We start from the raw sequence: 14,246 nt of genomic DNA, 5'->3' as shown, positions 1-14,246 counted from the left end.
ACAGGCAAATGGTTCTGGTTAGTTGTTTTTTGTTTTTTTTTTCCTCCAAAGTGTGATGTAAATTCAATATGGCCGCCAAAGTCCACAAGAGATTATTACTCTTATGTTAAATGGACCTGAAAGAGACTCTATTCTGGTGTGTGCGTGTGTGCGTGTGTGCGTGTGCGTGTGTGTGTGTGTGTGTGTGTGTTTGTGTATGTGTATGTAAGTAAGCGAGTGTCAGTTGCCATGGCTGAGCTCCAAACCTTTCAGTTCAGGTTGGCCTCTGATCATCTAATCCACTCTACCTTCTCACACAGGCCACAATCCAAACTAAACGCCGCACACCACCTTGCCTCCCCGACCTTAGACTCACTGAAGTATTTCACAACCATTTCAAGTTCAGTGCCAGAAAATGAACTAATACAAAGCATATCACATCGCAGTCCAAGTCGAGATGTTACACCAAACCAGGCATTGTTTTTATTTCTTCAACCTGTTTTTATTAGGGGAAGGTTTGCTGAGCATGCAAGCTCTTTTTCCAGCATGTTCCCTACATCACATTTATACATTAACACATTTTACACCTGAGAGCTGCCCAGTATATCCACAGCCTCCTATGGTTGTCCCACAGAGCAGCTCCAGTGTACAGTAGGTGAAATTTAATACATGTTCCCAGACTTTGGTTTTGCACTTCACACACTGAATATTTTCCACTCTAAAATGTTGCACCTTGCTCTTACTTTTTCTTCACTCTCTGCCAAAGCCACGAAGTCACATCAATCAAAATAGACAGTAAAATTGTCTCTGCTGCCATTAAAATGTTTTGCACTAAATTGCTTTGACCTACAGAGTGGATCATTTGACTTTTTTTCTGCCAATTAGGAGTGACTCAGGCATATAAAATCAAACCTGTCTTCCCAAGAAAAATGACACAATAGGTCGTAATGCCAGTTGCCGAAAACAACCTATAGTTACATTTGAGTGACAGACGCCATCTAGTGGCCGTAGTAATCATGACCCGCAGAGATGGCGCAGTCCAGATGGTGTCTAGAGAGGGTGACGAATTTCCGTTTTTGGAAGTGGCAGGTTTGGTGACTGGTTACTTGATAAAAGGAGGGCTGTTGGACACCACTGTTCACCTCTCGTTTCCAACCATAAGTGTAACATTTCCAACTGCAAGTCAGAACAGTAGCTGTACCTACGATGTGGTGTGGTGTTCATTGTTGCTGTGACGATTACGAAACTAATAATTCTAACGTAAGTCAAGTGGTTTTTGTGCTTAAACCTAACCAGACCTTAACTTAGCCTTATTGCCATTTCCATAAAACATCATTTGTTCTTTACAGGGGTTTGTAATTGTTTTGGAAAGCATACACAAACGATGTCGTCTTGTCGATTACTGCTGATTAGAAAACGCTTCGTTCTGGGTCGTTCTGGAGGACTTGTCGATAAAATCAGTCATTTCTCCCTCCATCTGTTTGAAGTCTTACAGCACCTGCTCCTCCTCTTCCCTATCCATCCTTCAGTCTTCATCGTGTCCCTCTTATATTTCCATCTGTTTCTCTCTTTTTCCTCTTTGCATTGTTCTTTTTGTCTTTTTCTTTCCCCTTTCAGTTTAGCTCTCTATTCTATATTGTTCACTCCTCCTTCCATTCCTTCCTTCTTCTTCCCCATCCTTTAAATCTCAGCTCCACCCAACTATACTGCTCCTTTGAATTCCCTCTCTCCCTCTTTTCCTCACAGTTTCCCTCTTTTTTTTCTTTTTCACCTCCCTCCATCCCTCAATTCTTCCCTCCATTAGACAAGGTGACTCCTGCAGTAAAAGGCTCCAGCCCTCCATTATACCACAGAGTAAAAAAAACTTCATGACATTCTGTCCCTGGTGGACACAGCATTGATTTTCTCATATGTCTCTCTCTCCGTCTCACTTTGTTTCTCTCTCTCTCTCTCTCTCTCTCTCTCTCTCTCTCTCTCTCTCTCTCTCTCTCTCTCTCTCGCTTTCACTTTCTCCTCTGTCTCTCTCACTACCTCCTCTCTTCTCTCTCTCCCTCACTTACAATCTACATCTCTCTCTCTCTTTCTGTCTCACTCAGTCTGCTTCTCAGAGGATAGGCTCTCTATCTTTCTCTCTACACTGCCCCTTTTCATGCAACCTGGTGGCTACCATAGCAATGTGCGCAATTTATTGCACTTCTTTCACACACACACGCACACACATCCACACAGACCCTTTTGACCCTGCTATCAGATTGACTGCTTTGCTGAAACTGCCAAGAAGCTGGCAAATACGATTACTGTAGTCTTCTGCTAACCCAAGGAGACAGGTATATGCCATACATCTGTGTGTAGGTGTTTGTGTGTGTATGTGTGAGCTCCCCTATACATTGTGCTGACTGCTGGTCCTGTCATCTCCCCTAAACTCAACCTGTCAGTCAAACCACAGATGAAAAAGGTAAATGTGAAGTTAGAATGGATGGAAAGCATGTGCCAAAATCCCTGCAACACACCTGGTATTTTCTGCTTTTATCCATGTCACATTCTGGATGCTTATCTTATCATATCTAATCTAATCTAATCATATTCTCAATAATCTAATCTTGTCATGTAATGTCATGTCTTGTCTTGTCTTGCCTCGCCTTGCTAGAAAAGTCATCATGTTAACCATATCTGTGTACATCCATGCTTTTGCCGCCTCTCTTAAGCTTATCACAGAGTCAAGTTGTAGCGGGCAAACGTGTCCAATCCCTTTTGAAAAACAAGATGCTGTAGAATCACACAATTCTTTCCCTGTAATTTGTGTCATGTACACACACTGGTAGCAAGTTGCCTCTGCACAGAGGGAGTTACAAATCAAAACACAAGTAAGAAATTCAAAAGTAGCCCCCGAGCTGCTTCGAGCAAACTCTCCATCACCAGAAAACTGACTGACCCTTTGCACCACTTCCACCCCCAGAAAACAAATAATACAGAATTAATTTAAATATTTTCGAAAAATTGAAATCATCCTGATAGCTACTTCCGATGTTGAAAGCTACTTAGTGCAGTCTCAAAAATGGTTGTGTTGTTTTGAGTAAGATTGGGAGTCAGTCATGTGTTTATTTATGCAAAGCTGATGTCCGTCTGAATTCACATGTCATTGTATGAACTAACGGTATAAAGTTAACAGAGCAATCATTTCCAAAATGACCACCAGTAAAGGACGGCCAGAGTATGAGTGATTGAGAGCATTAATAATATTTTTTTAATAGGACCATTGAGTATTTCTAGATAGAAGTTGACGCTTTTTAAATGGTAGTCAGCTGGAACAAGGGGCTTTCTGAAGCAGCATTTCACTTTGCGGTATTTCTGCACTGACTTCAGCCTCAAGCTTTAGTATCTTCTACTTAATTCAATTCAAAATGAATGTTTGGCCTGATGTGTTGAAAATGAGACATTCCTCCCTTCCATGAACCAGACTTATTGTTATCAGACCTAACAGCCTGAAGTACAAAATAGCCTTTCAATCATTTAACTGTCATACATAAAGTTTACAAAATCATACTCTGTGAGTCATAATTTACCAGAATCTCTACCGGCCAGATACAGTAAACCCCACCCACTCAAGTACCAATTAATCATAATCTTCAAAATATTTAGGTCATAGATAGAGAAATGAGTGATAAATCGTATTAAGTAGGGATTTTATCAGACTTCTATTTAAACTATTTTTTTTCTTGTAAGCTATGCTATGATATTCAATAGTTAGCTTCTGTTATACAAACAAAGACAAATGTGATCAACCACAGATATTGTATGTGTACAGTTGTAGTCACGCTTAAATCCCAACACATGTGAGTGACTCACACTGGGAGGCATATAGCTGTAGTTGGATTACAGAGAAGCATGGACGCATCAGATAAGATACAGCTGTTTCATATGCCCTCACATTACACCTCAGTGCCCCCACACAGACACGCTTTTTATCTTCTGTAGCCATCACGTCCTCATATTGTACCTTGTTTTCCATCTGCCTGCCTTCTCTCTCTTACCCACTTTTTTTGTGATAAAATTTAATTCATTTTTCCCACTGGGTCCACCCATGCTCAACATCTACACATTCAAAGTACCTTTAGGTGCTTTAGCAGAATGTGTTCAGAAAATGTAATATGTAATTTCTCCAAACAATACAACTGTACAATAAAACCCACCCCTTCCAGGGCTTTACTTCTTTACCTTCCTCCTTCCTGTCATCCTCTCCTTTCACTTCTCTCTCATAAAACGCCTGCACGCTTCACGCTTCCCTACCCACAATGCAGTGCAGGATGGCCGTTTGTTTGAATTATGACTACAGCGCCTTAGAGAGAGGTGAGAACATTGTGTCGGCTGCGTGCACATGTACACACACAAGATTCTGACCTGCACTGTTGTGTGTCTCTGTCACTGCAGATGTTCGCCTTCAGTTATTTACCACATTTCCAACAACCGACAGCTAGAACCGGACATATATTTAGCAAGAGTGTGTGTGATATATACTATGTAAATGTACAAACAAGATTGATAATGGGTGTCATTTTGAGGGCGGGACATCTTTGAATGAAAGTGACACCAGGAGTAATAACTAGCACACACTTGACCATGTAATTTCTTGCCACATCAGACATACTTTGCCCGGCAACAATTTGCAAGAAGACATAACAGCCAGCTCCCTTAAATATTTTACCTAGATTTATTCTTTGCACTTTACCTCCTTAAATGGTAGAATGTGACTAAGTCAATAAAGGTAGTAACCAACTGAGATTCTAGTTTGAAGCTACAGTGGAAAGACACTTCTATGTTTTCCAAGTAGATTCTGCAGTTTTTCAGAGTGGCCTTTACCAGACCTGAACTTTTACCATTAGACAAATGTTTCCATCTCTTTTCACCATTTATTTTCCCTGCTAACAGAATTATAAAAAAAACAAAATCCACTCATGTAAAGCAAGTGTACATTCAGCTTTCTTAATTTGATACAGCAGTATTTGCAAAAATTACTGAGCTGGAAAGCCTCTTGCTGTCCTTGACTGCATGTACCAATCTCAGTCTGGAACATAGTCAACAGAGGTGGACTTATAATTATGTGGAAAACATGACATGAGTTCCTGTAACCTTGGACATCACTAAAAGCAGACCCATCATTTGCAAGGCAATACCCACCCTGTATTGTACAAATCCTCATTTACTGCATTAAGGCTACATGCAGTGCTGTCCATCCAGCCTGCATTAATCAGACCCAGGCTTTCCTTTTTAATTCCTGCTTGTTTTGCTGCATGTCTCCTACCTTTCCTTCTGTAACTTCTTTGTATTTCCCCATCATTCACCCCCTCTTCTTTTTCTTTGAATCACTTTACCAGTTCTGCTGACTCCTCTCTTGCTCTATCTTTTATCTGCCCCATACTCATGCCACTCTTTCCTTTAGTCTTTCCTCTCAACCCATTTAACTTAGTGGCTTTTTAGGTTGCTCATCTGCTCATTTTTCTTGGCAGGATTCTATTTAAACTTGTGCTCAGACTGTAAAGACAAGTAACACGATTGTTTCTCTTCATAGACAAAAAATGACAGAAAGTAGGGAATGGTGGGGAGATCTCAGTGATGTGAATTAGACATGTGAACAGACACAAAGTTTGTGCAAAGTTTTGGTCACCAAATGTTTTTTAGCTGTAATATTTCATTTGAGTTTAGCTCCTGTCAGTCAGGTAGTTCCTGACAATAGAAAAGATGGATGATTATGTTCTTAGCAGAGGAAAAATGTTCCACATCAGACATTTATAAATATGGCCCATGAGCAATTGTCAGCACAAGGTAACTGTCAAATAATGTGATGCAAACTTTTTGTATCATTACATTTGATTTGTTGTAAGCATGTTAGATCAGTTTATTGCTGCTGTGTTGAGCATAAACACCTAAAGGAGGCTTTCAAGAGTTTTTGAAAGTTATTTTTTCTGTTGCCATTCGCCTCACATTGGCCAAATTCTTACTAAAACAAGCAAGTGATCAATTGACGCCTTGCAGTAATAAAAAGAGTCACAGCACATCACTTTTTATTCAAAGTGGTCCCAGTATGTTTTCATTACTATTCATAGTTGTATTTATTTATCAACAAAAAATATTCTGATTCAGGAATATGAGAAACATTCTTTGTAATTTCCAGTTGAACATTTGATGAAGCATTATTTGTTGAGCAGTATTTATTATGCACTGGATGGAAAACTCAGCTAGTGTATTTTTCTTTCCTTCCTCTGTCCTTTCATTAATTGCTCAGTCAGTAGTGGTTGCTCACTGATAGATTCATGGAGCAGCAGGGCTGCCGTGCGTATGCGTGTGTGTGTGTGTGTGGGTGTGTGTGTTTGTGTGTGTGTGTGTGTGTCTGTGTGTGTGTGTGTGTGTGTGTGTGTGTGTGTGTGTGTGTGTGCATGTGTGTGTGTGCGTGTGCGCGCGTCTCCCCATAGCTCCAGATGGTAGCAGAGGGAAGGATTGAATCAGTCTGCCAATCGGGCTTATGATAGACATGATTAAACACACTAACTAATTATATGGAAGGAAATTAAATTTTGGACCCCCATTCTATCCCGTGTAACAAACATCTGTAACCCAAACACATAAAAAACACACACACACATACACACACACACACACACACACACACACACACACACACACACACACACACACAATGACTATGAATGCAACACAATGACACACATATAGAGAATGCACACAGACACACCAAGTACAGTCCCATCCCAGACTGATACCAATCATGTCACTGCTAATCAGGGTGCTTGGTGAACAAAGCTGTCAGAGGAATCCAATCACATCACAGATGATGGAATCGTTTACTGTGGATGAGGGTGGGAGATGAAGTACATGGTCTCCAATATTAATCCACCAGTTATTTCTCAATTCTGGAAAAGTTACAAATGTGTTGTTTCTGAAGAATGGTGATAACATGTTGTGAAAAAAATATGAAAACACAATCCTGTAAAATTTCAGTTGAAGACATTTCACTACTCTTCTGGCATTCCTCATCAGCTCTACTGAGTGCTGTAAGTCCTTTGACCTCTGGGGTGTTTCACAGATGGCATAATAGTCATATGAATGGAGGTGTGCAGGATTTAAAGTGGGTCTCTTTTTGCATAGACTTCTTGCCAGTTGAAATAATTAGCCAATCAATCAATTGATGGACAGACCAAAAATGGGCAACTTTTTTTCTTTTTTTCTTCAGTGAATTTTCAAGGAAAAAAGGATACCTTCAGCATGAGGATTTTGTTATTGATATATGATATTAAATTGTATATCTAAAGGTTTTGGATATTTGGTTGTAAAATGTAATGGTATCATATTGGTATCATATCACATTTTTAACAGTTTTCTGACATTTTGTAGGTCTAATTATTAATTGATTATCACAAAATTAATCAGAAATGAATAACTGTTAATAGCAAAACAATTGTCAGGCAAATGACCAAACAAAAATGATTCATATGAGCATTTTCTGATCTGCCAACTATATTGTTAAGGTTTGGTTTAGTTAAGGGAACTAAAGATACTTGATTAGAGTTAGCAGAAGATGATGTTCATGGCATAGAAAAACAATGTTACTTGCTGGAAGATGACAGGATGTGAACCACATTCTGCATTTTATAAGACACGTACACCCAAAAAGTCACCCTGACTTCTCTCCTAAGTGATTTTGGGGTACTATAAAAACATCCCACTCTTTATACTTTTACCACTAGAGAGGAAAGACAATTTATCCAATGCCACAAGAGATCACATGTCAGGAATGTGCAAACACAGGTCGTTTTAAGTATTGAATTGACGCTGTCGCACTGTGGGGAGGACACTTTCACAGCTGTCTCAGTGGATGAATGAATTGGCACAGACTGTAACAGACCTTCTCCAGAATGGCACAACTCCATCTATATACTTAATATTACTTGTTACAGGAAAAGAGCAGCACTGAAAATAAAATGGCTTTAATAAGCACTGTGAACTTTAGCAGTGCCATGTATCTCCATATGGCTGATCAGGCTTTGTTCCAGTTTGCATGCAAAAACAAACAAACATGCCTTTTAATTACATAAAAGACAAACATGGCATACCCATATGTTTGTATGATCCCCAGTCATTTAACAGATGCTCACACTCACAGCTTACTTACAAGTATTAAAAAAAAACAAAAAATCCAGACTGAAAACATGACTTTGAACAAAATCACACACACACCTATCAGTCTATTCTTTTATTCTGCTATATAACAGAACACGTGTTTAGTGCTCTACATTAATGATCTTACAGGTCTTTACAAATCATGCTCAATTAATCAAGTGCGCATGACAAGGCGGTAAACAACTTATCTCTAAATCACCTCTAAAATATAATTGCATTGCATCAAAGCAGATCAAAACATCTCATTAGTCTTTGGAAGCCTTTGGAGGGCCGAAAATAATTATGCTGCAAGCCAAACCTGGCATTTGGGCACAGAGTTGTTTGATATTTACTGTCTTGAGTCCAAACTGAATTTGTGCCAACCATTAATCACCAGCAGCTGGTCAATATCAGGTAGGAATACATGAAAAATGAAAAGAATGAAAAATGTGCTTTGCTGTCCTGTGCAGTGAATTGCTTTTTATGACCCTGTTGTGTGCGTCATTGCTGCCTCCAACACAGAAAACATTTGAAAAAGATCAGAGTATATAGATCAAATGCAGACAATTGCAGTGGTGTTGTATGGTAGCTTTTCCTTGTTTTATCTGTGTGTGACTTTTGCAGTTAGTGTTGATCAAACTAGAAACCATTTTTGCTGGAGTTCAAAAAAGATAAAATAATTGAGCTCAAAGCAAACACTAATTTTTAATTTCCGTTCCTCACATTTATTTTGTCACCACAGTAGCACCTTATTTGGACCATCAGCTTCATGGAATGCAGCTACATACAGTATTGAGGTACACTTGATGTATTTTAGTGAATACTCTTTTCAAAGTCCTCTTGCGCCCTCACACTAACATGGTCATATAAAAACCAAAACTGCATAGCTCCCAAAGCCCTGATGTGATTTCTGTCGTCCTACAGAGAAAACTCAGCTCCTGTTTTGAAAACCACCATCCTCAGGGTTAAAAACTCACATGACTAATATAACAGGTGCTGCAGTGCCGAACAAACACAGAAGCTATGTAGAGAAGAAGAAAAGGAGATTTAAAAAGTTGATAAAAGAGGGTCAAGAAATGGATTAGTGATGGATAGATGGAGTGAGAAAAGAGAAAAGGTGAAGGGGATTCAGAGATGAGAGGAGACGAGAGGGGACTAGAGGGAAAAAAAATGGATTATGAATGGAGAGTGGGAGAGAACAGAAGACGGATGCTTGGAAACAAGGGGAGAAAAGAGAAGAGGGGAGGATAGAAGTCAAAGAAAAAAAGGATTAGAGATGGATGAGATGGGGAAGGGGACAAGGAGGAGAAGGTTAAGGTGGAGTGATATGCTTTTATCTCCTAGTGTCTGGAGAGCAGACAGTAACTACCCATGCCGTATATGTGTGTGTGTGTGTGTGTTGTGTGTGTGTGTGTGTGTGTGTGTGTGTGTGTGTGTGTGTGTGTGTGTGTGGACATTATGGTTGGTGGATCACTATGATTTTATGTCCTCCTCTAACTGTGTGTGTCTAAATGTGTCTCCACTTTTGTTGGGTTACTTATTTTCTGTCATATCTGTGTGTGTGTGCGTGTGGGTGTGTGTGTGTGTGAGTCCACCTGTCTGCCTGAGTGTCTGTATAACAGGCTAAATGCCACTCATCCTTCCTGGGTAAGTTAAAAAAAAGAAGAAAGAGAAAAACAAGGAGATACTTCTAAATGTCTGCCCTTTGTATCCCTCCATCTGCAATCCATCCATCTGCTCCTCCGCAGAAGAAGAAGAGAAGGGGGAGGAGAGACGAAGAAATGGATGGATGGGAAGGAGGGAGGGAGGGAGGGAAGGAGGAGTGGAGGTTTTCAGGGTTGTTGGGTTCATGGATGGAGGGATGGAGGGATGAATGGCGGCAGGGAGGGGGGTTGAATACCTAAAGCCGAGCAAATTAAAGTAAAAGCAAAGGATGGATGACGGTGGGGCACAGGGTGCATCTGGGAGTCCAGCGAACGAGGCGTCAAACAAGCCAGGGAAGAGGGGGGAGGGTGATAGAGGAAGAGTTGGGTGGGTAGAAGAGAGAGAGGAAGGAAGGAGGAAGAACGGGAAAGAGAGGCAGAGTCGTGACTGTAGGTTGATTTACGGAGGCTTTCCTTTTAATGAAATTGTTTCAGTGACAGAGCCGGTAAAAGGCCCTTAATGGATTGGCTGGCCTAATGTAATGAAATTACTCCCTCTTTCACTACAGAGAGAAGGAAAAAAAAAAGAATAAAAGAGGACATGGGGAGGAGGATAGGAGAGGAGGGGTGGGAGAGGAGAAAATGCAATTAATATTTACAGAACAGACAAGCAGGGTGGGCTTTAGTAGCTACGGCTTGCTCGCTCTCTTCTACACTGTGTCTACCTCTCTCATCTCTCTCTCTCCCGGTGGCCAGTGTACGCTGGGCGTGCGACAAGGGAGGGAGGTGATAGGCTGACGCCAGGCAGGCCACTTCAGCGCACCGGTCTCCTCTCTCGCGTTCTCTTTTTCCTCTCCTCCCCTCCTCAGGGCTGGCCATATCAGCACTGAGGTGAGAGACTTAACCTTAGCTTGTGTGCTATCGTCTGGACTGGGCATCCCTAGAGTGTGCATGTGCCTGTATGGGAGTGTGTGTGTGGGAGAGAGACTTTGTGCTGGTGTTTCCTGCCTGCTACTTTAAGCCCACCACTGGGGTATCACCTCACAAACACCCCCACATGCACACATCCTCATTCACGCAACCAGTCTTTTTGTTAGTCCCTCCCACAGCTGAGGGGACCTTGCAGACTTGCGTTTGACTCTCTCTCATCTCTCTCTCATCTGTGTGTGTATGTGTGTGTGTATTTGTCTGCGTGTGTGTGTTTGTATGCATGGTGCAGGCAACTGGACAGCAACCACATCAGCTGCATCGAAGATGGAGCTTTCCGAGCGCTGCGCGATCTGGAGATTCTGTAAGTAGAGAAAAACCCCGGTCCTCTCACTCTGGCTTCTTCTCTCTCCTCCTCCTCCTCAACCTCCTCTCATCCCTTCTTTGCCACTCTTCCCCAGTTCCTGTGTTGTCTGAGAAGCAGGCATCTGTCCTGCACTCTCCTCCTCTCGCTATCAGCTTTGTTTAGTCTTTTTCTTTTTCTTTTTCTTTGTGCTTTCATGCTTCTTGTTTTTCTCTCATGTAAAAATTTCTCTCTCCTTTCTTCTGCTCTCCTCTCCTCTTCTCCTTGCCTGTCATCCCTCGTTCTTTCTCCTTCATTTACTTTCCAAGCCCATCTTTTTATTCCTCTTGAAATGCATTTGATATGTGTCCTGAATGTAAGAAAAGCTTTGACTTCGAGATGCTTTCGTTGACAAAATGTAGTTTCTATAGATGTGTGAATTATTTGTAGCAATATCTTTGTGTAAGTCTGTGAGTGCTGAAGTGCATGTCTTAATAGTTTTGCACATTGCTTGTAAGAATGAAGCGTAGCGTACCTGTTCATTCAGCAGCAAATGTATCGTCCTTGACATACAATACACAGATACAGTGATAACAGTGTCTCTGCCACCTGCTGTGGTTTGTGCCTTCCCTGCATTATGTGCGTTAGTGCATGTGGGTGATTCCCTCTCCGTATGGGAATATGTTAATGGTTTTGTGTGTTTGCTTCCAGCTGTGTATGTGATTGAGTGTGTGTGTGTGTGTGTGTGTGTGTGTGAGAGAGAGAGATTGTGTGTGTGTGTGTGTGTGTGTGTGTGTGTGTGTGTGTGTGTGTGTGTGTGTGTGTGTGTGTGTGTGTGTGTGTGTGTGTGTGTGTGTACAAGTTTTTGCATCTTATCTGTCCACATTTTTAGAGCTGCTCATTTGTCACTATGCTCAGAGGAGTGACTGGCAACTGTGCAATGCCAGGTTGTGTTGGGAAAATGGTGTACTCTCTCCACAGTCAGTGTGTAGGAGCACAAATATGTTCACACACTGTATGTGTCCTTTAGCTGCATTTGCTTTATTTCAACAACTGAACTGATTTGGTGCTAAAGTGTATGAAGGTTATAGGGTCAGGTCTTAATATTGTGAGAAAAAAAAATCCTGGAAAAAAGTCAAATGATCTTTTGGTTTATTTGTCTGCAGGGTTGTTGGCAATGCTCTCATACTCTTCTATATGAAGCTGAGAGGTGAAAAGATTAGTGGGATTATTACTGAATGTGCGTATCAGAGGGTAAACTGTATTAGAAATAAGGCAGAGACAAAGAGAAAGAGGAAGGACATAGACAAAGAAAGACACAGCCAGAATAAAGGATAAGAAGCAATGGCAGCAAAGGATGGACAGGGTGACAAGGGGAAAAAAGAAAGCAGGAGGAGAATAGAAGGCTGATAGCACTGTCCCAAAATCATGTGTCTGCCCCAATAGTGAATGGCTAAATACTAGTTGATCATTACGAGGTCCTTAGAAAGAGACCAAGAAAAACAAATTCTGATGAAAGCCTTAAAGTGTCTGTGGATTTGTGACAATTTGATAATTCTTATGGTTTTAAGCACATTCTGACAATAATCAGATGTTTTTTTCTTCGGTTATGCAGCCCAAATCAAGAATATGATTCTAATTGGTTAATTATGGAGGAAATGTCTCATTATCACATAAAGATATCCTGTACCAAGCAACATTATGGGTTTTTTAGACCATTAAAACTAGTCATCAATGCACACAATATGTTCTCAGGACATGATACAAACCAGAGCTACACTTAACAAAAAATCTTTGTGGCACTAAACTGTATACGTGTGCTGTTCTACCAGTTTTTCCTGGTAAATGGAAAAAAAAGACTTCACTGAACAAATGAATGCCACTTCAAATTCTAAATGATAATATATAATCATGTGCAGTTTCTTAAAAAAAAAAAAGTCTTGTTTGAAAGTGTGATGGCATTATGATTAAGGTTAAAAACAGTGCACAGTATTAAATAGACCCTGGCTATTTGTAAGGTATCAGTGCAGTGAGATTCCCAACAGTATCAGACCCATCTTATCCTGCTGTTGTACTGTGATTGTTCTCGGTGCAGTCTGGTGCCGCCTAATGTGTTCACATGAATGATTAAAGAGGGCAAAGGATACAGTGGAAATGGTTCGATATATGGCAGATTACACTGTAAACTACATTCAGTTGTAATAACATGGGTTCATAGCTCATATAAGTGATGCAGTACATGCACACGTTTTTGTTGTAGATTTACTTGAAATACTTTAGGAAATAGTTGATTTCACCTTTCTTTTGTTCTGATTATTTTATTGCTACACTTTATTTCCTTTTACTAAAGTTAGCTCTTTTTGATTCCCCTGCCTCACTTTTTGCTTAGCGCACAATGGAAGTGATGGGGGCAGATAGGGGGGGGGGATCGGCAGCGCGAGATACAACATATTAGCAATTCATAAGACTCCGACAGCTGAGTGCTTGGCAGGATTTACAATTCACTGTAAATACGCAGCCGTTCCCATTCACAGCAGACAGCATGACAGCACACAGTATATTCACTGAATGTGACGTTTTAATAAAGGCAGGTGTGTGCGTGTCTGTTTGTGTGTGTGTGTGTGATGTGTGTGTAATGTGTGTTTGTGCACATGTGCAAAGGGCATGAATGACAGTAAGCAATTCTGCCGCTGGACTGATCTTCATTTCAAGAATCTTAACACCCACACAAACACTCACACAGATGTATGCGTATTCACACATATGCCTACACACACAGACATACACAGGCACACGCAAACACACACACACACACACACACACACAAAGACACAACCCCATCTGTTCAGCTCTTGGGGTTGATTTCGTGACCGTTGTACAAAATGGGATGATAGAGATAACAGTGATTGGAGGTCATGTCTGCACCATCAGGTGTGTGTGTGTGTGTGTGTGTGTGTGTGTGTGTGTGTGTGTGTGTGTGTGTGTGTGTGAGGACCTGAGTACACAAATGTGAACGTCTGTGTGTGTGTCTCTCTCTCTGTGTGTGTGTGTGTGTGTGTGTGAGTGTGCTCTTGCAATTCCATCATTGGGAGGACAATTTCATGTTTCAGACCTTTATAGTGAGGACAATTTTGGAAAGTGAGGGCATTTTGGCTTGCTGTCACCTCAAAAGGTTTTAGAATTAA

General features: G+C 41.0%; 1 protein-coding gene across 1 annotated transcript in view; it reads left to right on the top strand.

The window, feature by feature from the left end:
• The window catches only part of slit3 (slit homolog 3 (Drosophila)), a 244,885-nt gene that overhangs the window by 134,377 nt on the left and 96,262 nt on the right, over nucleotides 1–14,246 (top strand). The window contains exon 6 of the mRNA XM_053323379.1: nucleotides 11,011–11,082. Coding sequence (XP_053179354.1) covers nucleotides 11,011–11,082 — 72 coding nt within the window. The remainder of the gene's footprint in view (nucleotides 1–11,010; nucleotides 11,083–14,246) is intronic.

This window comes from Scomber japonicus, chromosome 8 (genome assembly GCF_027409825.1).
Source record: "Scomber japonicus isolate fScoJap1 chromosome 8, fScoJap1.pri, whole genome shotgun sequence".
NCBI lineage: Eukaryota > Metazoa > Chordata > Actinopteri > Scombriformes > Scombridae > Scomber > Scomber japonicus.
The sequence above is the reverse complement of the archived record's forward strand: the minus strand, read 5'-3'. Positions and strand labels throughout refer to the sequence as shown.